At 37.2% G+C, this 24,292-nt stretch overlaps 2 protein-coding genes across 3 annotated transcripts; both read right to left on the reverse strand.

Annotated features, from left to right (window-relative positions):
• Positions 1–593: 593 nt before the first annotated feature.
• Positions 594–6,571, reverse strand: LOC133834754 (phosphate transporter PHO1 homolog 10). Of its 2 annotated transcripts, none has more exons than XM_062264471.1 (13): positions 6,231–6,571; positions 4,433–5,196; positions 4,294–4,342; positions 4,058–4,129; positions 3,792–3,921; positions 3,561–3,681; positions 3,196–3,454; positions 2,987–3,091; positions 2,841–2,885; positions 2,575–2,724; positions 1,722–2,003; positions 1,533–1,650; positions 594–1,392 (listed from the first exon to the last, which is right to left on the reverse strand). In XM_062264471.1, exons 2-13 carry the CDS (start codon positions 5,161–5,163, stop codon positions 1,373–1,375), a joined length of 2,082 nt encoding a protein of 693 aa, XP_062120455.1. In that variant the 5' UTR covers positions 5,164–5,196; positions 6,231–6,571; the 3' UTR covers positions 594–1,372. The 2 variants fall into 2 exon arrangements, with proteins under 2 accessions (XP_062120455.1, XP_062120454.1); XM_062264470.1 differs by having other exon boundaries at positions 1,514–1,650; positions 6,231–6,566.
• A 4,265-nt stretch (positions 6,572–10,836) lies between these two features.
• LOC133779044 (uncharacterized) lies at positions 10,837–13,149 on the reverse strand. The gene is made up of 3 exons (XM_062219047.1): positions 13,015–13,149; positions 11,540–11,589; positions 10,837–11,392 (listed from the first exon to the last, which is right to left on the reverse strand). The coding sequence occupies exons 1-3, from the start codon at positions 13,147–13,149 to the stop codon at positions 10,837–10,839; spliced, it is 741 nt and encodes a 246-aa protein (XP_062075031.1).
• Positions 13,150–24,292: the final 11,143 nt, after the last annotated feature.

A 24,292-nucleotide genomic window follows, 5' to 3' on the forward strand; every position in this document is an offset into this window, starting at 1 on the left:
TTCCGGCCTGATATAGATATTGTCACAGATATCCTTGGACCCCACTCGCGTTATAAGAAAGGGTTTGGAGTGTTGCCTAGGTTGAAGGCAATTGGCGCAAAGAGGGCAGCATCTTCGTCAACTTCTCAAATGTCCGGGCAATTTACACCTGAAATGGACACCATTTTGCAGCAAACTCAGGCCATTATGCTAGAAAATCATAACCTAAAGAAATATACGACTAAACTTGAGAGTCATCAACGGCGTCAAGATATCATACTCAGTGCTTTATTGAAACAGGTTGGTTTATTGACTCTTCGTTTTACTGTCGACTTACCAGAACAGGATCCAGATAAAGACAATGATGCTCACGGAAACAGAGATGATGAAGAGAGCAATACACATTTATAGAACTTATTTATTTAAAGCTTAATTTATTAAAGATTTAATTTACAAAACTACTTTTATATTTTCATATTTGGTGAAGACAATAAATATTAATATTTATAATTTTTTTTATTTATTTATAAAATTTTAATTTTAATTTTAATTTTATTTCTAATTAAATAATATTACTAAAAATTTAAATAATTATTAATATATTAAAAATAAAATTAGTAATATTATCAAAAAATTTATTTAAAAAATAATTTTACCGACGCAAAATTACATCAACAAAAGTCTTAACCTTCAATGGCGCAAAAATACATCACTACATATATCCACCTTTCTCAGCACAAAAACACACCACTAAAAGACACATCTTTTACTAGTGCAATTTTGTGCCACTAAAATAATCATCTTTATCGGCGCATTTTTGCGCCACTAAAAATGTTTTCCACAATAACACGACAAATTTTTTTCTTGGTACATCCTTATTTTTCCCAGCGTATTTTTCTGTCGCCAAAAGATACAATTGCCGGCACATTACGTTTTGCGTCAGCAAAAATACCATTATCAACAAGGGTACATCGTTACTTTTTGCCAACGCAAAATTACATCAGTAAAACCTAGAGGGCTTTTGCCGGTGCAATACCTAACTTTTGTCGGCATAAATTTGCACCGGCAAAAGTCTGTTTTTCGTATAGACTCATTGTTTGAGGTGGAACCCATAGATTTTATAATACCCTCAATTCTATACTATGCAATATTCTTATCTTCTATTCTCTAAACGTACTATACTGTCAAACTTTCGCTCATCTCTCTTCTCTTGCAATCAATCTCTGAATTCCATTACAAGATTTGCTATTTGTTCCTGGTAAAAGCTTTTTTCTATCTGTGTATGCACTTATTAATGATATGGATGTTCATTCATCCTTCCCTTCTTTCTGATCATTGGAGTAAGCAAAAGGAAGCGGCAACGATTTGAAAGCACGGTACCTCCCTACATTGTTCAGGTGCTCGTTCTCCAATCTGATCATCAATTGGTATTAATTAATTATATATAATCTCATCAGTAATATAATACAAGAATAATGAAGAAAAATACTCTATATATTATTTCATAGTTATGCATGCATGCATAGAGATAAACCTGAAGAAGTTCCAAATACCACGACGAATAATTTCCAAGGAGAATACAGTAGTTGTGATTCCCATTTTATGGGCTGAGTGCAGATTAAATGCCAACACCAGTTGCATCCAAGCCGCTCTCAATAATATATCCAACACCTGTTATAAGTACGTAAACCTAATTGTTTGATTATTAATTGAAATGATAAAATAATTAGTAATTTACGTACCATTGCAACAACGTAGACAATTTTGAGTGACACTATAAGTTTGTCTCTTAAGTAGAAATTCTTGGAGTGCCTTCTCAAGAGGCCCCAATCAAAAACGATGTCCCAATAAATGTTGACCAAAGTGGCTACAGCTGAGCTAATCAAAGCAAAGACCATCCAGGTGACTGACTCCTTTCTCAATTCATAAATAGTTCTAAACACCACGGCAATAATTGTTGAGAGGTACGTCAAAGCATTGTATCCATTCATTTTATCTCTACCCTCAATTAATCGACGAAGGCACTTCATTTACGAGGAAAATATAAAATACCACATCAGTAACGAAAACGACATCATAACTCAACAACCAACAATTATAGCCAAACCAAAGCCACAACAGCCTAGAAAACGACGACGTATGGGCTATCAATATTCAAATTAGAATGACTAGACAAGACTTAACAAAGTTTGAGAGGGAAAAACTGAACGACAATCAATGGGGAGGCGATACAATGTTGAGACATAATTTTTACTGTGATGTAATTATGTATGTGGTTCCAGTATATAACAAATTCTAACAGGTTGTTAGAGATTTGTTATAATAACCATATGATTGGTCTAGAATATTCCCACTGTAACAATCATCAGCTAATATAAATACACAGCAGCTGGACCAGTGTTTGGTTTGCTGAGCATTATTCAAATACAGATTTTGTTATTTCTTCACTTACAAAACTAACAAACGACAATCAAAAGGAAAACGATAAGAAATTAGTAACACTAAAATCGTGAACGACATTCCTCAAAAAAAGAAATATAATAGAGGAAACTTAAAACGACAATCAAAAGCAACCAAAGAAAGAGGCATGCATACCTGCAAGAAACGAAGCCAATATGGAATAACAGCAATAACAAAGTAGAGTGTGTTGTAAAGCCCATGGGTGTGGCACTTCTCTTGCCTTCTTAAGTACTTTCCCAAACCATAATAGCAAATGTACAAAACACAACTCCTTAAAGCCTGCATCTGAAGTACAACAATGCCAAGGGGCCTTTAGTCAAATCCACAACAAGCTTATTGTTATGCAAAAATATCACTTCTTATAGAGATTGCATCCAACAAAATTTAGGATATCTTGAAACCTGGCTAGTTAGCTGGTCTGCCAAAAAGAAATCTGGAAATGTCACCTGCATCCAAACACAGTCAAGAATGTATGTTGATTGAGCCCAGTTACGCTGATGTTATTTACTTATATGTTCTTTGCTACTAAGAAGTCATTCATAGATACCGGGTATAGAGGAGCGAGTATGCAGCGAAAAAGGCATTGAATGAAGAAGACACGACTTGTTCTGTATAAGATGTTTAAAGGACAGAAAATAAGGAGAAGAACAAGCTGCAAAAATAAAGAAATATCAATTGATAAGCTACACAATCAAGTACCTCAAAAGCAATGAAGAGAACAGAGTTTAGCTGCTTAGGTACGTAGTACAATCTTACAGTGACTAAGCCTAGAGGAACTAGTTGAGTGACTTTCTTAAGTTTTTGAGTATTTGAGTCCATGTCCAGACGCAAGTTTGCCAAGAAACCAGACGAAGCTAGTACAGCAAGCCCTGTACTTAGTAGGAAAACATCTCTGTATTCTAACTCCGTTCCTCTCTTGAAGCCAAATATAAATGGATAGTTGATCCTATATCTTCTCCAAAAGTAAATGTTTGCAGCATACATGAGAAGGTGTAGGACGGCATATAGAAATACACTGCATTGATTACATTTATGTCTCAGGGAAGATTAAACTCACAAAAGAGTAAATTTTGGAAAAGCTTTAGCACATAGAGTTAGGATTATGATCTGTGGTAGGTTACCTGTAAAGTGGAAAGATGCTTTGTAAGTACTGCACTCCCTCCTCCTCCGTTGCCAGGTTATGAAGTTCAATTTTTAAGGCAATGGCAACAAGTAGCGCAATTGTGCAACCGGAAAAGAAGCCTGAAAGTAACGATTATTTTGTCTCAGATTTGTTAGCGTGTGAAAGAGAATCAGAAGTTCAAAATGGTTTTTTAGCAAATAAATTAACTTGAATTCACATTGGTTCCTACCTGAGAAAAATGTTACTATGTGATTTTCTCTTCTTTGTTTTGGCCTCAACGATTTCATACCTTCACTGCGATTGGATTTTGAAAAATTCTTGATGAAGGTTGCCTCCACCCTCTCCATGAGATCAATGATCTGTGATGAAATTGTAGTCAAACTAGCATACATATAAGATTATATTGTAGTAAAAGAAATATAGTTTTTACTTTATGAATCAAAGTAGTTTCTCATTATTTTATTCAAGAATTATACAAGTAAAGATGCTACAGACCTCATCTGAATCTCCAAGGTCAGAGTTATCCACAACTTCCATGTACAATTTAGATGCTTTTCTTGATGTGATCTGGCATATCATGCAAATAAAATTAACTATACTGTATATATGTTTCAACAGAATGATTACTGTAGAACTAATGAAAAGCTATTATTATAATTGTTGCTGTTGTTTATTTAAGCCATATGGAGGCAAAAGAATCTTATAATCTGTAGAAGTACAAGCATGTGTACCTTTTCATACTTTTTCATGATCTTGGAAAATGCTAAGAGGTTCATATAACTGATCCATCATCCATTGAGAAAAGTATAAGAACATGGACATGATATTCAAGGACCAGAATATGAATTGAACAATTTCTCTACTCATTACCTGTATTGTTTTAGAAGATAGAGCTTATGGTAAAATTCAATAAATGCAACTCTCAATTGTTGTTCAGCTCTTCTTAAATTCCCTTTGCCATAACTCAAGTCCTCAACTTTGGAGTCTCTCAACACATCTTTAATCGTAGAAACCGGTGATTGAGGGGTATTGTTAATCTTCACATGCTCAAGAGCTTCTACAGGATCGTGATTCTGATCAGCAACTTTGACTTTCTCTTCGCTGCCACTGCTTTGACTTTGTTCTTGCTGATAATGGCTGTTTGAATTAGACCCCTTAAAACTACGTTTTTCAACTCTTATCCTCAAAGCAATCAAAGATTCCATTTGTTTATTCAACTGATTTGCTTCATCCATCATTCCCTTCACTTTGTCCTTGTAGAAGTTATTTGCCTTGTTGAGCTCTTCATCAAGTTTTCTGAAGAATGTTACCTCAAACTCAACTCCTCCTTCGGTCTGTTCAATAAAAACTGTCTCAAAAAGCTGTCGGGAACCATCTCTCTGCAACGTCTTAATTTCGATTGCTTGATTTTCAAGATCTTCCTCATTGTAGCGTCTGCTAGATTGGCGGTAAAACCCGCTAAGGGTTCTGTTCATTGCAGGGTGATTGTTCTGCCTGTATGCTCTCATATTTCTCAATATTTGTTTGAGGCCATTGTAATCCATGTAGGCTTCAGTCCACTCAGGCACCTTTTCTTTCTTAAATTCTTTCCCAAATTTCATCTTTCTTCTTCCTTAGTTGGATATTAGTAATCACTACATCACATATATATATATATATATATGTATCCAGTTGAAATACATCAGTTTAGAAGTAAAAAGATTCACTAATTAAAACAGAAAAATTCATCTTCTTTAAGCACAAATTCCAACAAAATAAATTCATCAACTAAATTTCTCTTGCAAAAGAATAACTAATACAAGAAGTACGAATCCAATAACTAATTCATGATCTTCTTAAAACCCCCAATGAAAGCTTTTAGAACCATCATAACGCCAACAAAACAACACTACTATTTGTATTCAAGAAAAAAGGAACATGTCAAAACTAAAATATAGATGAAGCGCATATTGCTAACCTGCAGTATGAACAAAATAAATAACTCCACTGAACAGAGTTTGAAGCTATAATTTACCAGAACTAAGTCCAATAGCCACTACAAGAAATTATACTTTTTATTAAAGATGACTCAACGTCAAGATGACTATATGAGCTCCTTCTAAGCAGCTCAAAGTCTTTACCCATAATTTTCTATTGTAGCCATAACTACCTTTTTCACTTTGTCACACTTCGCTACAACTTTAATATCTGAGATGACTCACATAATTAATAAGACAAAGTTAAGAAGGAAATATCACAAGTCCTCGAGAATATATTTATATAATTGAAAATAAGTCCATATATAACGCCTTTAATTCAGAGATGTCTGTAATTAAGCTTAGGGAAAAAAATAACTTACATTCAATAACAAGATTAATATAAAATAGATATGTCAATATGTTTTATCTTTAAGTTGTTCTTATGCCCAGAACAAGACTCTTTTTAAAGAAATGGAAACACCAATAAAAGTCAGGATTATGTTGTATTTGTGATCATGTATGACAAGAGAGTAATAATATATACTTACAAATATATAAATAAATATATATATATACATATCAGTAGAGATAGAGAATAGAGATTGGAGAGCACACACATGAGAGATCAATATGTTTATATACAAATATATAAAGATACATACACGTAGAGAGAGAAAAAGAGGATGGAGAGCACAAACATGAGAGTTCACCTTGGTAGTGCAGTCAATGGCAAGAGATTTTGGCCTTGAAGGCATGGCATGCAAACATCTCAATCCTGGCTAGATCAGAAACAAGAAAAAGCACTACTGAGATTGACTTGAGGAAGTGCCGTAGTAGAAACACGCAGTAAGCAAAGTATAGAGGCTAAATATTTGAAACAACTTAGAAGACATAGATTGAAGCTTGTAAAGAAATAGTATCCGGTGGGAAGGTAATAGGGTGTGTGGCTGTTTTTATTTTTTCTTTATGTCAAGCACGATTCAACATCAGCAAGAGTAAAAAGGTGTCAAGTAAAGATGACTCAACGTGTGTGTAGGTGTGTGTGACGTGTGTGCGTGTGTAACATGTGTGTGTTTGGTGGGGTTAAGTTAATCAGACAAAGTGACTCGTGTCCTTAAGCACCACAAAAGAGACAAAAAAAAAGAAACTGCTACTGAAAGAAAGAGAGATTAGTGATCAAACAAGGGCCATTTTACAATTTTGACCAAACCCCCAATGTATTTTTAAGTATTAATTAGTAGTACTGAGTTGAAACTTTCTTTGATTAGTTACTAGTTCAATGGACTATAATATGTATTATACGTATCATGCTAATAGTGCGAGTAGCTTTAGCTTATTAATAATTGGTTCTCTTCTAATTATTATTAAGCTATTACTTAAAAATACAGTAACAAGTTTTAATTTTTTAATTTTTATTTCAGAAAGGAGAATTCTATTATAATAAAATAGTTTAATCTTTTTTGCTCTTTTTGCTACAGCTGAAGAATCAGGAAGAAGCAATTTATTGACAATTGTCCTAGGGGAACTCTAACTTGTGAATTGGAGAGGGTATGTTATTGTTCTTTGCCCTTTGAAATTGCTATCTATTCATTTCTATACAATAAAATTAATCAGTATAGTGTATGATTGTTTAAGTGTCAAGAAAACAAACATTCAACTTTTATGGAAAGATTGGAACTTTATTCTTGCTATTTGAAAGAGCTTTTGAAGAAAGAGTTTCTTGAGAGAATTTGGAGAAAAGCTTAATCTCAAAATGAGAGATTAAGAATGTTTTTATAGAGTAGTTGTTACGAGAGAGAGTTGTTACAACAGAAATGTTTAACAGAAAATAAAGCACACCTATCTTGAACTAATCTAGTTTAGACAAGTAAAACAAAATACAATAGAATTAACCAATATGGTTATCATCCCCTCTCAAACGAAAGGGGGTATTGACAACTTTCAGTTTGACCTTCAAGTAGTGAAATCGATCAATGGGAAGAGACTTTGTTAGTATATCAGCAACTTGGTCCACCGATGGTACATAATGAACGTGAAGTTTTCTCGCCAAAATTCAATCATGCACGAAATGCATATCAATCTCGATATGATTACACCTAGCATGGAACACTGGATGTGTAGTTAGAGTTGCTACTCCTTGATTATCGACCCACAAAACAGGAGCATCATGAAGAGAGAACTTGAGTTCAATCAATAGAGAGGTAAGACATTGAAGCTCAGCTGCTGCATTAGCAAGTGACCTGAACTCACTTTCAGTGCTTGAGCGTGCCACCACCTATTGTTTCTTAGCTGACCAAGAAATTAGATTTTCACCAAGGAACACTACATAACCACCTGTTGATTTCCTATCATCGGGGCAACTGGCCTAGTCAGCCTCTGAGTATGTAGAGAGAGACATGGTGAGAGCAGACTTGAGAATAAGACCTTCATGTATTGTACCCTTAAGATACCTCAGCAATCTCTTACAGGCCTCCCAATTTATAATAGTAGGTGCATGAATAAATTGGCTCAGCTTGATGATTATGAAGGCCACATCCGATCTGGTCAGTGTCAGATATTGTAAGGCACCAAGTGTGCATCTGTATAAGGTAATGTCTTCAAATGGTGCACCTTCAGCAAGAGACAGCCTATGAGCAGAACTTGTGGGACTTGAGCATGATTTGGCACCTTCCATATGTAATCGTACCAACAAATTAGTGATGTATTTTGTTTGAGAGAGATACATGCCAAAATAATTTCGAAGTATCTCCACACCTAAGAAATAACGAACTAACCCTAGATCTTAAAGAGAAAAATTTGAGTTCAAATAAGCTATAAGCTGCTGAATAAGTTCTTTATTTGTTCTTGTGATGAGAAAATCATCAACATAAACAAGAAGAAGGACCAAAGTGTCACCTGAGCCGAAGAAAAAGAGAGAGTTGTGTGATTCAGAAGCTTGAAATCCCCACTGAAATAAAGCATGCTTGAGTCTCTCATTCCAAGCCCGAGGAACCTGTTTTAATCCATACAGAGCTTTGTTCAATCGACACGCATGATTAGGCTGGTTAGGATCCCAAAGCCACTTGGCTGCTGCATATAGACAAGCTCAGTTACAGTCCCATAATGCATTGCTCACATCGAGCTACTTGACATCCCAGTTAAAAGAGACTACTAATGTAAGGACAATCCTCATTGTGGCAGGTTTAACAATAGGACTAAATGTGTCCTCATAATCTATCCCCGGAGTGTGACGATACCCTTTAGCAACAAGCCTAGATTTAAACTTGTATAAACTCCCATCTGCTTTCAATTTTACCCTAAAGACCCACTTATTCCCAATGACATTCATGTCAGGAGAAAAGGGAACCAAGGTCTAGGTTTGTTGTCTTTGTAAAGCATCAAACTTCTCCTTCATCGATGCAAACCATCTCGGATCCTTCAATGCAGCATGAGTAGAAGAGGGTTTTGAAGGAAGTAAGGACTCCACCAATGGATATTTAGTAGCCAAAAATGTTTTAGGCTTATAAATCCCTCTCTGAGATCTTGTGGTCATTGCATGAGTCCTTGAACATTAGTTGGTGGTGCAACTACAGTTGTGACATCTGATTGAAGAGAGGGAGGAGCTAATTCTAAAGATGTTGCTGGAGTAGGGACCACCTATGGAAGAGGATCAGTGATAATCTCTTGAAGAGGCTTAGCAGTAGTCGGGGTCAAGTCTGAACTTGCTGTGTTTGATGCAAGAGTCTCAGTAGCAGCAAGCACGAAAACAATAGAAGGACAAGGAACATCAGGAACTGAAATTATTGGTGTTGTAATAAATTTAGTTGAAGGTAAAACATGAGAGAAAGAATCATGTACCTGTTGATGTTCTTCTTTTGAGTGAGAGAAGAACTAGAACTCATTGAACACCACATTTCTGACTATGAAAATTCAACCAACAGAGTTCTGACAAAGATATCCCTTATGTTGAGGAGAGTATCCCAGAAAGATACATTTCTCTGATCTAAAATCAAGCTTATGATTGTTGTAGGGTCGCAAATGGGGATAGCAAACACACCCAAATGGCTTGAAAAAATTATAATCAGGCAGCGTACCAAATAGAGATTGATAAGGGCTGATATTATTAAGAACTCTAGTTGGAAGCCAATTAATTGTATAAACCCCACTATGAAATGCATGCTACCAATAAGACAAGTCAAGACCAGATTGTGCAAGAAGGGTAAGCCAAGTTTCTGCTATATTTTGATGCTTCCTTTCAGGTCGTCCATTTTGCTCATGTGTATGAGGACAAGGATGTTGAAACTTGATTCCTTGGTCCTTGAGAAATCTGTCAAACACTCTATATTCTCCTCCCCAATCAGCTTGAGCACTCTTTATTGGCAATGAAAACTGTTTCTCAACTAAACTTTTGAACTTAACAAAAGTGTCAAATGCTTAAGATTTAAGTGTTAATGGAAAGATCCAAGTATATCTACTAAAATCATCAATAAAATCAATGTAGTATCGAAACCCATCTTTGGAAGGAGTATGAGAGGGACTCCATACATCGGTATGAATAAGTGCTAAGGGTTGACTAGCTTTATTTGGGGATAAGGGCAAGGGTAGTTTATGGCTTTTACCCTTTTGAAAAGCATCACAAAATTTTAGATTCTTTAAAGAGGTAGGGTAGGACAATTGAGAAAGAACTTGAGTTAACACCCTTGGGGATGGATGACCTAATTTCGAATGCCAAAGCTTTACATCATTTTGTAAAGAAACAGTATGTAATTGAGGTTGAGATGAATCAGAGAAAACGAAAGATTGATCTTTGTTGAAGTGAGAATTTTTACATTGAGAATTCTGATGAACAGAGTTACAAGAATCAGTACAATTAATATAATTACAAGACAAATTGACATTAGAACATTCTGGCATATTTTTATTATGGTCGATTTTGGAAACAGTAGCTAGATAACACTGGAGTGTAGGCTGAGTAGAGTTTGTAGACTCATCCCTAAGCATGTATAAGCCATTCCAAACTCTCCCTTTGAGCAAGACATTCCTCGTTTGCTTGTCCTTGACAAAACAACAATTTTTATGGAATTCAAGAAAAACATCATTGTCTTTGGTGAGTTTAGAAACACTAACAAGATTCTTAGTGATTGAAGAAACTTGTAAGACAAATTTTAATTGTAAAGAAGAGTGAGTAAGAGAAGGAAGCGAGGCTTCACCAATGTGAGAAATAATGAGTTTCTTACCATTGCCAACAGCTAGAGTTTTAGATCCATGATAAGGTTGAATAGATGCAAGATGTTCCATACCAAACGCAACATGATTCGTTGCACATATGTCAGCATACTAAGGGGAGTCATCACCAAAGTCAGGTACAGAGGTGGAAATATATGCTTGAGCTTCTCCAATTTCACCAGTGTGACATTCTTGCTCTGTGAGATAGGCTCTTCGTTGAGCATTTGTGTTCTTTGGGGTGACAAATTTCTTGTCAAAACAATAATGACATTTAGCTGCAATGTGACCAAGTTTTAGACAAACTTGACAGAGAGGGCATGTGGAAGAGGGAGGAACACAATAGTAGTTTCTACCAACTGTTCTGGACCCCATATCAGTAGAAGATCCTCTACCAGAGCCATAGTTGGGTCTATATGTGTGTGAGGGCATGGTTCTTGATGAGATAAAGGTCAAATTTTTAGCCATCTTCCCCAAGATATCAGCAATGGAATGATGGCGTTCTAGGCAGCATTCATGAGCCATCAGAAGTGCTTGAATCTCTTCAATAATCTTCAATTCAGAACTTGAGGTAATGGTAGAAACAATAGAATCGTATTCTGGACCAAGACCATTGAGTAGTTGTAACTCAAGATCTTGATCACTGATGCAGCAACCGGTAATAGCAAGACTGTCACACAAACACTTAATTTTGTCAACATAATCAGAAATTGACAAGCTACCTTTCTGAATGTTGGATAATTTTCCCTTGAGTTGTAAGAATTGAGCCTTGGATTGACTTGAAAATTGTTACTCGAGAGCTTTCCAAACATCATACTAGGTAGAATAGGTAGCAACTGAGGCAAGAACTCCTTCAGAAATAGACGACTGGAACCAAGAAAGTAGAAGTTGATCTTTACATTTCCATGACGCATAAGCGAGGTTAGAAGCTCCAGAAACCAATTTCTTTGGAGGAGAAACATTGTTGAAAAGAATTTCATCTAGGTCATGACCAATGACCGTGGGTGTTGACGGTGAGAACTCGTCAACTAAGTTGAGTTGGAAAAAATTATCAAGTAAGGATCGTCAATAAAAGAGCTGTAGAAATCTATGTAATAACTCAAGAACAATGACAGGATAACAATGGAGAAATCAATCTTTCATTCACTCTCAAGCCTTTGCTACAGTAAATTTTCCAACCCCCTTTCAGGTGGTGTTCCAGTTCATTTTATAGTAGGCTCTAATGGCCTTAGGTACATGGTGGTCCAAGAGACCAAATGGTACATAAGTACTATGTCAGGGGAGTGGCTTCAGAGGTTGTGGTCGTACATCAGTACAGGAGCAGGTGTCAGGAGGATGTCTCCACTACTTGTCTGTACCCATGTCTGATGAGTGGTGACAGGCATAGTGGCGCAGGTGGTAGTGGTGTCGACTCTGACTTCTGACCATAAACGTACGGGCCATCACTCTTATTCCAACACTCCCACTGGTATAGGTGTCCGTACTCAGTACTAGATCGTACAAGTACGTTCCATTCGACTCATACCCGGGCCCCTAAGCATTGGGGTCCCAAGGTATAGGGAACGGGACACTAGGCGCGTGTACATGTGATAGGCATGGGGCCTTGATGGATGGGTGTGAGGTGAGATGACTTCCTCGTGAGCCCTTAGGTGGCAAGGTTCCTTTGACGTGTGGCCCCATTCACGTGGCCACTTGGTGTTGGGGCTAAGTGAGATGGGCATGCCGCGCGCCTGGGGCATGGCTAGGCGAGGCCACCCGTGTGCACCAAAGGTGGTGCCCGAGCGAGGCGGTTGAGGCCACATGGGCGAGACACACCAGGGTGGCGGAGAGGGGCCGAGCGAGGCCATGGCGCCTCGCGCTGAGGTGGCCGAGCGAGGCCAGCAGCGTCGCGCCTAGGCGTTCGAACGAGGCAGTTGAGGCCACATGGGCGAGACGCACCAGGGTGGCGGAGAGGGCCGAGCGAGGCCATGGCTCCTCGCGCCGAGGTGGCCGAGAGAGGCCAGCAGCGTCGCGCCTGGGCGTCCGAGCGAGGCGGTCGAGGTAGCACGGGCGGGTCGCACCTAGGTGGCCGAGCGGGGCCGAGCGAGGCCATGGCGCCTCGCGCCGAGGTGGCCGAGCGAGGCCAGTAGCGTCGCGCCTGGGCGTCCGAGCGGGGCTATGCGTGGCCATGGCGTCTTGGCGTCTACGTCGTGTAAATGGGGGCTTCATGTCATAAATCTCATATTTTCCCTTGGTGAGATTTTGTGCATCAACAGTGGGTACAACTTGGGATTTCCAGGCAAGGAAATTGACCCGATCAAGTTTTACAGTGAGGGAAGAAGTTAACGAATTGGAGAAGGGATTCCATGGGTGAGTAGAAGTCGACGCCACAGCTGCTGTAGCAGTGATCGCCGGAGAAATAGTCTCACCAGAGTTCAACGAAGTCATGGACGTTAGTCAGAGGCACTAATACCATGAAAAAGTTTTTGAAGAAAGAGTTTCTTGAGTGAATTTGGAGAAAAGCTTAATCTCAAAATGAGAAATTAAGAATGTATTTATAGAGTATCTATTACAAGAGAGAGTTGTTACATCAGAAATGTTTAACAGAAAATAAAGTGCACCTATCTTTAACTAATCTAGTTTAGACAAGTAAAACAATACAACTGCAAAATACAACAGAATTAACCAATATGGTTACCACTATTTAAAATTTATTATTATTTTCAGAATTTAAATTTATATATCTTGTTTTTATTTCCTTTTTTATTTTTCATTTAATTTAGTTAATATTTTGTGTTTCGATTAGGAATTGGATGAAGAGTACAAAAAATAAGAAATTATTTTTAACTATAGATGTGAATGATGATATTCTATCATAGATGCTTTGTCCTGAAAAGAGTAACCACTTAAGAGCTTTCGAAAGAAGAGTCACTAAAGTAAAGTTGGCAATTATATCGGAAAAAGATGACCATATGGTTCGAATAGAATCAATGTAAAGAGCTGAGGGAAAAGATGACAATGGAGCAGCTAATTAATACTTTAATGATGAATCCAGTAAGTCATCTAATATTTGTTGATGAAGATATATAAATGTGTGTATTGATGCTTAAGGAGTTGTAATAACTATTATTTTACTGACATAATTATTTTTTATTGGAATTTTGTATTTTATTTGCTGAAATTCTTAAATGGTAAAAGTGAAACTATAGTTTATATATATATATATATATATATATATATATTGATGAGTTTATTTCTTTGTTGACACACTGTTTTCCTGCCATATTTTTTGTTTTGCATAGTAGAAAGCAAAATCTAAATATCTAATAGATGTATACATACCTACAAAATTAAATGTAAATAACTTTCAAGTACTTGGTCGGGTGCATATTTGCTTAGATTAATATAAATTTAAATTCTCATTATTGTTTCCACACAATTCAATGGACTATGTTAAAGCTTGGTAATAGTTGTTTTATTACAAATTAAAGTTTCTAATGTCTGAGTTGTTATGTCCTAATAGAATCAATGTAGCCAAAGTGGAGAGCAATCAAATGTTCAAGGTTCTTCTCCTCTCCTCATGTGGTAAAATTCTACATCATATGCATTCATTTAAATATGACCTAATTCAATTGCTACAACAATTAATCCTCAATCGTGTCTTGACATTAAAATGTTGAAGATATTGAAGAGTGTGAAGGTTAACACTATTGGCAGCAAGTGCAACATATTAGATTGGACTGGATCTAAGAAGATTATTGAAGAAGGACACTTTATTTAAAGTGATCCAAAATATTTTGTTCATCATATTCCTTTTGGACCAAATGCAATGAAATTGGGAATTTATTATGCAAAAGAATCTGAAGCATTTTTGTGGAGGCCTGGTTCAGCTATTATTTGTATGGAAGAAGTTGTTGGAAGTATAATTGGGCCAGCTGATAAAATTATAATGAGGTGATCATTAATGCTAATTTCTTATTTTTTTTTTAATATTCAATTGATTGTTTTTGGACAAAATGAGAAATCAAAATGAAAGAGGCAACAAGGAATTTAGACTACTATGTGCAATGCAATGCCTTCAAGTTTTTGCAATGTTTTGTTCTCTACACTTGTTTAAGGGATTATGTTGAGAACGAGACTCAATTCCATGGTTTTGTTGTAGTAGCACTTCTGTACAAAAATATATATGTTTTGGGAGTTCATGTAATTTGCTAATCAATGTTTATATTTTATTTTGCTTATGGTACCTATTTTAATTTCTTTCTTATTATGGATGTTTGAAAATATATCTTGAAAGAATCATTTCTATAAAGTGAATGTAAAAAGTGAAATCATTACTATCATATGGCAAATCGGCAAATTTTTGGGCCGAGCTGGATTTGAAAGAAAAATGCTATAATTTGCTATTTATTTATCAAATTGTTAGGTTTAGAGATTTCAAGAGAAGAATAAAATGAATATGTATATTACTCAACAACTGAAGTAGAAGGTTCAATACCTTATATACAAATGATTAGTTAGTAACTAATCAATAACATAAAAGAAAGATAATAACATAATTAGTTACTAAGTTGAACAACTAACTAACTAAGTGGTCCTTAACAGCCCCCTCAAACTCAGTGTGGATAAGGACACAACATTGAGTTTGTCTTTGAGATCAGAAAATCGAGTAATGGTAATATGCTCAGTCCGGCAGTTAGCAACTTGATCCAGAGCAAGTACATTTTTGACAACAAGCTTTCCTTGAAGCACCTTGTCATGAAGAAAGTATAGGTCAATTTCTATGTGTTTGGTTCGAGCATGCATCACCGGATTAACTGCAAGCATAACATAACTCAAATTGCCACACCAAACCATAGGAGGAGGCAAAGTCACTACATGAAGGTCATGTAACAATGACTGTATCCAAGTTATTTCAGACACAACAAGGGCTAAGCTTCAAAATTCTACTTCAGTAGACGATCGAGAAATTGTATTTTGTTTCTTTGATTTCTAAGCAACAAGATTTCCTCCAAGAAAGATACAAAATCCAGTAGTTGATCGATGGTCATCGAGATCGAAAGCCCAATCAGCATCACTAAAGGCTTCAAGAGAAAGTGTGGATGAACGTCAAATATGAATCTCATGATCAAGAGTTCTAGCTAGACACCTTAGGATTCTCTTGACAGCAATTCAATGAGACTTAAGAGGATTATGCATAAATTGTGAGACCTTATTCACACTATATGCAATCTCTAGGCGTGTGACTATGGCATACTATCAAGCTCCCACAATGGATCGATATAGAAGGGGATCACTTACTGGATCACTTCCATAGTTGGAGAGTTTAAGACCGGCATTCATTGGGATACTTTGAGATTTGGCTTCTTGCATCTGAGCCTTGTAAACCAAATCTTGAAGAAATTTATGCTGAGACAAGTGAATACCTCCAGCTATATGAGCTACTTGAATGCCCAAGAAGTAGATAATTTTTCCCAAGACTTTGAGTGCAAATATGGTGTTCAAATCTGAGATAAGCTGAGAAACCAAAGTTTAAGAACTACCCATAACTAGTATGCCATCAACATAAACAAGAACATAAGTGCAATGAGTAGATGTAGCACAGACAAACAGAGAAGAGTCAGCCTTGGATGAAATAAAGCCATATGTGGACAAAGCAATAAAGAATCTTCCAAACCAGGCCCTGGTGCTTGCTTGAGACCCTAGAGAGCCTTGTGAAGTCAACATACTTTTTGGGGCTGAATAGGGTCTTCAAATCATTGGGGTTGAACCATTTAAACCTCCTCTTTCAAATCACCATTGATAAAGGCGCTATTTATGTCCAGCTATCTAATTTTCCATCCTTTTGACAAAGCAATTGTCAAGACCACTCGAATTTTGACTTGTTTCACAACAAGATTGAAGGTCTCATTGAAGTCAAAACCATTTTTTTGATGAAAGCCCTTTGCACATGCCAAGTCTTGTATTTTCCAATAGACCCATCCATATTTTCTTTGATTTGATAGATCCATTTGTATCCAATGGGTGTTCTCCCATGAGGTAAATCAACCACTAACCAAGTTTGATTTCTATGTAAAGCTGCAAACTCTGTGTAGACATGATAGCTCTCCAATGAGGTGTTTGAACAGCATCTTTGGTAGACCATGGCTCTGCAATAGCAATGTATATCTTAGGCATGTGAATGCCTTCTTTAGATCTAGTAACCATAGGATGAGCATTATTGTCTGCATTAGATGTGTTAGTTTCAGCATGAGGTAAAATATTAGGTACATTATTAGAAATATTCATTGATTGGACAGATGTAGAAAAATATTGATCATGAGGTGGAGAAGATGAACTAGGAGACTCTTGAGAAGGAGTAGAACTAAAAGAAGTAGGTGATGGTAGTGGAGAATGAATGGAGAGGAGTTTGTTGGATTTAGTGCCCTTTAAAGCATATGTATTTAACAATGCTTTATGAAATAAAAAAATTGAAATGATTTTTTTTGCATATATTGATATTTTATTATTATTGATAGAATAATATTATATGAATATAAGAAAATTTCCAAGTTCGTTATTGTGACTACAATCTTGTATTGGTATGAGAGGATTAAGATTGTAGGGAACGAATTTAAATACTTCGTAGTAAAACAAAATTACATGGAATTTTTGGATTAAATATTTTAAGTACGGTTCACTAGTATTATGAATACATATAATTTAGATCTGGATTACTTATGTACATCTTAGTGAAGGTACTTTGTATAAAGTAGTTATACATGAACAGGACCTAATATGTTATTAATACTTAATAATATCGTTTACTTTATAAGTATTAGTTAAATATATCAATCAGATGATCATATACAAATTAATCATATTCCTGAAGTTATTATGAACTAATGTTTATGTCATATGAGTTATTTGATTAACTCATTATGGTTTTTCAAAATGATCAGGCTGAAAACTTTTATTTTGGGAACTCATTGATGTAAATGATCGGAGATATAATATAAAGATATGGAATCTATACCTTTCCGAGAAGAATTGAATAATGGTTAGTTTTTGGAACTGAAGGGTTATTGAGCTCAAATTCATAAATCAGATTATGAATTAACCTTCATTAGTAAAGTTAATGGTACTTAAGAAAATCATATATAATTAAAGAAGTTAAATGGTAATTAATTCTTATTTTAATTATGAACCATTAATAGAGGATTGAATTGTATGTACTCAATAAATAAATTTTTATAATTACAAGTGTACAGTCTCATATTTTTAGTGGAATAATATTTAGATTAATAAATTAATGTTATTATATTAAAGAGTTTTAATTAATGATCTAAATTTATTGGAGCTTAAAATTATAGGTCCATAGGTCCCCAAGATGGCTCTATCAACACTATTCAAGGTAAGAGTTGAAATTGGGAAAAATTAAGGAAATGGCATATTTGGAAGAAATTTTTTCTTCAAGGTCAAATATGTAAATGAGAAAAATTATTTAATTAGTATGTTAATTTTTCAAAATTAGTATTTTAATTAAATGAATTTTTGAAAATGATTTTTTAAATAAAATGGCATTTTCGAAAATGGCTTTGTTGGCGCGATTTTTCACCAACGGTAGATTAACAAATCAAATAGGTAGATTAGTGCTAAATTATAAACCCTAATGAAATAATAAAAGAGCCTTCTCAATCACACCCAACTTTTACGTGATTCAATGGTTAAGATCCATCTAATCCACGAGACAATGTTATTGCTTTTCTCTCTCAATTTATGGAGAGTTTTAGTAATACAAAAATGACCCTTCCCTTCCTTGTCCATTATCCCTGGTATTTATAAGGGAATTTCCTGGTCAGGTTTAGGTAATCGCGTGAATAAATAAGGTATACATTTAATACAAATTATTCTCATTTACATTGGGATATGATTTGATAATAGAATAGAATATACTCTTGCTGTCTTAGATAATAAATGATAGTTATGCAATATAGTCTTGGCATTAATGAGCATATAAGGAGCCTCCGGATCTCTTGGGATCCTTCACTATATGTTCTGTCCAGGTTTCCCCGAGTTGAATATCTTACCCGAGCTCGTGTTCAAAGACTATCTGAATCCTAGCTCGTAGTAAGCTCAGAGCGCCCAAAGTTGGATCTGGTCATTATAAGTCTCGAACTCAATTGTTATCCTAAGAGGTGGCCTGACAATAACCTGTGTATCATGTCGTCAGGCCCCAAACTTGATTTGTTCACATCACTATTAGCCAGATATTCTACTTGGCTATTTTTCCACATATTCATCTGCCAGCTGTACCCAAGCTGAATAATTGAACTCGTGCTAATATTAGGGTACAACATTTGCCCCACAAGCTGTTGCTCGTGCTTGATATCGTCACTTTCTGAATTCAGAGTGGAGGCTTTTAGGCTTTTGTCATGTAAAATTGTGCATGCCCACTACTCGAGTACTGGACACGTGGCTGCCTGTAATTGGTGTTCGTTCGGGTTTCGAGGACTGTTAGAAATGTCTTATCAACTTTTTTTCACCTATGGTTCATTTAATCTTGGCCTTTGGATCTCGAGCTAACCCAATCGGATGGCCCGAAGTAATTCCCGTAGTTTACGTATAAATAGGGTGATCAAACTTGAACCCTCACCACCTTTGCCGTCAAAAAGCTTCCATTTCAAAAACAAAGTTTACCTTTTCTTCTCCAACCTCTTCCGAAATTCTTCCATCACCTTTCGGATTCTCAAAAGCTTTCAGGCAGTTTTCAGTGGACACATCGGCATTTTCTCTTAACTGATCATATCAGCTGTAAGTATTTCCTCATCTGGTTTGAATTTTTCAACTCTTTGTGTTTCCAGTGAGTTTTTTTACTTTTCACTGTGAAAAACATCCTTTGCTCAATGTCGTTTAGGTTACTTCTATTTTTAAATAGGTGATAGGGTTCAGTTTAGGCTAAATGAACAATATTAGGCTTATTTAGAAACAAGGTTTTCATAAAATAGGACAATTTTTCTGGGTTTTTCAAAGAAAATTCTACTGGTAAATCAATTAGAATTCCTATTTGGGGTGTAGAAGCTAAAGGGGTTTTAGGTTTGGTTCTAGGTAGCTTAAAGGTTACGATTCCTTAAGCGGTTTGCATTAAACCACTTTCAAAAGAAAAGTAGTGAGTCTAACGGATCTGACACACGAATCCCGAAGTATCAGGGAATTTTAAGAAATCGAAGCGTGTGGCCTAAGACCACGCGTGGAACAACACGTTAAGGCTAGGACACAATTTAGCTTGTATAAATTCTCAAATCCTAAAAATAAACCACTTAAACCCTCAGATTTCCGTACCTTCACAACTGTAGCTAGAAATCATCTTAGGTCACCACTAATAGGCTGCTTTGTTGTTAGGCGATCTAAATTATGGCCCCCACAAAGAAAAATATCGTGAGCTCCTCTGCTCAGAGCAAAGATAAGGACAAGCAGGTCGCCTTTGACTCCCTTATCCCTCATTTTGTCCCTGTGGTGGATATGGAAATTGTGGTCAACCCAATGCATTCTTTGAGGCCGAACAAATAGTCTCATGGATCACGTCTCAAGGGAAAGTGAACAAGATCCTGCTGAGTCACAGGATTGAGATGGGAGCTGATAGCCTTATCGCCCGACCTGCGCTGGAGGGAGAGTGGGGTTGCACCCCTTTCCAAGTCGACTATGGGGGTTGGAGTGATGAGCACTTGAAGGTCGGTGCCTTCCTCCCACTGGGCCAGTATTTCATAAACTTTCTGAACTACATCAAACTGGCTCCATTCCAGCTCCCCCAAACTCATACAGGCTTTTGGTGGGGTTAAAGTATTTGTTTCTAAGGCACTAGTAGAAGGTCCCCACTCCAGAAGATATTGTGTATTTCTTTTGCCTCAAGGCTAGTCCCGACCAGAAGGGTCGAGGTGATAGTTTTTACTACCTCACTCATTTTCCCAACTCACCCTCTATCATTGACCTCCCCAGCCACCCAAATGACTATAAAGACTTGTTATTTATGTCAAATGGGTTCAAGAATAGCGAACATAGATACTTCAACAACCCTCGTAAGTCTTCTATCTTTATGAATTTAGCACATGAAATTTTTATCACTTACGCACAATGTTTTTGTTTTTTTCTAACTGAGTTCTTTCCTTGTGTAGCTATATTTGCGAGGATGGGACGATATTTGACCCTTGGGGGTTAATACGACCTTGTCTAGTTGTAATGCCCCGAATTTCCTAATAAGGTTTAGGACTTTGATTAGGAGGCCGGGAGGGCCATAATTGATCTATTATGCTATTTAATAATCATATGCATGTTCATGTGAATTATATTATTATATGGTGGTAAATGCATGCATATGGGAGTATTTATAGTTATGAGGGCATTTTGGTAATTTGGCCGGTTGAGGGCATATTTGTAAATTGGGTGCATATTGTAAATTGTGAATGAGATTTTATTATTATGGAGATATATTCGAGCTATTCGACATGAGACGATCATGTATAGTGGATTAGCGGTTTTGTCATAACAGGGTCAATTTCGGGGTAATAGAAATGTTTATTTGGTGATGGATTGGGAGTATTTGAGATCAGGATGGAATTCTGGAAGTTTTGACTATAATGTCCCCGGGGGTGTTTTCGGGACCCCGAGCACTAGGTTTTATTTGAGGTTACTTAAGCTTGAAGTAGCTTGTTAGATAAGAGCGTACGTTAGGAAACCTCTCGTTCTCTCTCTCGACGGTCCGTTTTACCGTTTGAGCGTTTTCGAAGAAATCTTGAGTTCTAGGAGTCGGAATCAAGCGAGGGTCGAGGCATAGCGATCCTAGGAAAGAATATAAGCTTCTTAGCCGAAGGATTTGACGGAAAACAACCCAATCAAAGGTAATTGAAGTTTAAGTTTTGAGTTATTCCGAGTTTCTAAGCTTTGAATTGATTTTGTGAATTGTTGAGTTTTCGGTTTGTTTGAACCTTGGGTTTTGAGGGTTTTGAGGTATTGGGAAGCTTGGGAACTTTGTTTTGATGTTTGGGGAATGTTTAGGTGTGTTTTTGGGGACTTTGAAGTGTTGAAAACACGTTGGAGAATGGTTCTGGGTTGGGCGTCGCGACCCTGTTCTTGGGCGCCGCGGCCCTAGCTCGAGTTAGCAGGTGGCCTTTCTGTTTCGCTGGGCATCATGGCCCTTGTGTGGGGCGCCGCGGCGCTTGCCTCTGGAAATTCTGGGGGCCGCGGCCCAAGGTGCTAGAGCCGCAACCCTTGCCCTGTTTTCACCCTGTTTGCTCGTTTTGACCCCGGGAACTTAGCTATGGGCCTCGGGAGTGTCCCTACTACTTGGATTAGTTTGGATTGATCTCTTGGAGGATAGATATTGGTTTGAAAACCTTTGGTTATCATGTTATTGATGGTGTTCCATATTTGGTTATGATTAGGTGACCGCTAAGGGCTTAAAGGTTGATCGTTCTCAAGGGTCGTTCTTATATTGATTCTAGCTCGGATCTGAGGTAAGAAAACTGCACCCTGTGTATATGAGACATGCATGGCTATTATGATGCATGTCGGTTGATTATTATGTATGACATGCATGGCTATTCCTGATGCATTTTGGTTGACTACTAAACGTGACATGCATGGCTGTTATTGGTGCATGTTGGATTGTTGAATATATTGCATATGATGGATAAGAAACGTGTGATTAGGACATGCTTTGTATACTGGGTGTGATATCGTCCAGAGCTTGAGCCTCTGTGTTAATGCATAGTCCTAATTGTACTAATATCTTTTAAGTAAGCATGTTGAATACCTTGTTTATGGATATTGGACATGTGATATATGTTTGGTGGCATGGCTTACCTGTGTATGGTGCTGACTTATTAGTCAGAATCGACAATGGTGTCAGATCCTTCTGTGAAGCTGTGACTTATTAGTTAATTTCACCACAGGCTTAGCACTGGTCGTGTTTTACCGACCTAAGGGTCAGAGGTGGCAGTGCGTTGTGAACGCCGGGCCAAATAAAGATTAGATCTAATCGAGGTCGGCATTGAATGACTCATATGGGGTATTAGTGCTGGACCGACCGGAAGGTCAATGAGAACTATAAGCGCTTGCCTGGTCTACTACCAGATGACTATAGCCAAGGTATATGACCCCAGTGACTGTTTGTCACATGGCTAAGGGACGTTGTCCATAGTTTCGACTCTAGAGTCGTGAGGAAGGTTATGTTGGTGATTAATCACCTTGCACCTGTCCTAAACGAACCTAAGAAAGAATCACTTATCAGTTGAGCCCTGGTGACCCTATCGTCACATGGCTAGAGGGAGCGATGCTCATTATTGTGAATTTTGGCTATTGTCACCTACCTGTATGGACCGTTGGTTCTGAATGGTTACTTTGGTTATTTTTGATATTATATCATGATGTATTATGTTTTCTTACTGGGCTTCGGCTCACGGGTGCTATGTGGTGCAGGTAAAGGAAAAAGGAAGCTGGACCATCCTTGAGTTGGAGAGCTTAGGTGATGACGTGTACATATGCAGCTGCTCGTCCGCCACGGCCGAGGTTTAAAGTGGAACTAGGGTTGAACCCTGTTTTGCCGCTTAGAACAGCCTGTTGTAAATATTTTCTGTAATAGACTCTGAAATTATATTTTTGGGATCCCAATGTATATGTTAAACGTTCTAGTGAAACGTTACATCTTAACCAAAGTTTTTAATCCCTAAACCGCTAATCATACTTAGTTCACGATTTTGGCCAAATGACTCGATTTAGCGAGTTTAGCACTGTTTACAAGGCACACCGTAACTGTCCCAGGAGTTGGGGCGTTACAACTTGGTATCAGAGCGAGCCAAGGTTTATGGTTCCTGAAGACAAGCTGGGCATGTACACTCATCACTGAAGATAGCTTCACTCAAGGAATGGTAACTATTCTGTAGCTATGTGCATAGCTGTTTGAATAAAATGTGAATGCTTTACCTGTACATTGTGTTAAGGAGCATGAGATTCGGATAGAGCCTGGCTCTTGACTATATGATTATATGCTCCGTGAATATATATGTATATATGACTGTGATCATATGGTTACCTGCTCTGTGAATATATATATATAATTGTGTTATTTGCATGCTGGGGTTAGAAGCATGGTTTGAGTATGTATGAATGCCATGGGCATGTTTGTAGCACTGCAAGTGGTTTATGGTTGTGGTGTGGTAAGGTTTATTCCGTGGGGGAAAGCCCTTGATATGGTTATTGTGATTAATGGGTCAAGTTGTTGACTGCAGATTGAATCAGCAGGTTTATTCAAGGCAGATTATGAGGCCTGGTGATAGTTATACAGGGGCTGGGAGTTACAGCCAGGGTATCAGTTCTTCGTCTGCATCTTTGAATGTTTAGCAGACACTTACAGACTTGCAATTAAGATTGCAGAGGCAGGAAGAAGAGATCAGGTATTTGAAGCAACAGCGAAGTCTGTTGGGGAGTACCTCTTCCTTTCCTATGCCAGGGGTGGCATCAGTTTCAGCTCAGCCTAGGGTTGAGAATAGATGGGAATTTCTCTGTGGAAGATTCCTGAAGTTTTATCCTCCAGTCTTCGAGGGAGGCCTAGATCCAT

The sequence above is a fragment of the Humulus lupulus genome, chromosome 5 (assembly GCF_963169125.1).
Source record: "Humulus lupulus chromosome 5, drHumLupu1.1, whole genome shotgun sequence".
Classification (NCBI taxonomy): domain Eukaryota; kingdom Viridiplantae; phylum Streptophyta; class Magnoliopsida; order Rosales; family Cannabaceae; genus Humulus; species Humulus lupulus.

What these genes read in the sequence shown, in the direction of transcription:
- LOC133779044 (XM_062219047.1), bottom strand. Translation starts at nt 13,149, where the DNA reads ATGACTTCGTTGAACTCTGGTGAGACTATTTCTCCGGCGATCACTGCT. An exon ending in TCACTGTAAAACTTGATCGG is followed by an intron (nt 11,590 to 13,014) that starts GTCAATTTCCTT and finishes TCTTGGTTCCAG; the next exon opens with TCGTCTATTTCTGAAGGAGT. An exon ending in GTTGCTACCTATTCTACCTA is followed by an intron (nt 11,393 to 11,539) that starts GTATGATGTTTG and finishes TTTGTGTGACAG; the next exon opens with TCTTGCTATTACCGGTTGCT.
- LOC133834754 (XM_062264470.1), bottom strand. Translation starts at nt 5,163, where the DNA reads ATGAAATTTGGGAAAGAATTTAAGAAAGAAAAGGTGCCTGAGTGGACT. An exon ending in TCATGAAAAAGTATGAAAAG is followed by an intron (nt 4,130 to 4,293) that starts GTACACATGCTT and finishes ATGATATGCCAG; the next exon opens with ATCACATCAAGAAAAGCATC. An exon ending in CAGACCAGCTAACTAGCCAG is followed by an intron (nt 2,725 to 2,840) that starts GTTTCAAGATAT and finishes GTTGTACTTCAG; the next exon opens with ATGCAGGCTTTAAGGAGTTG.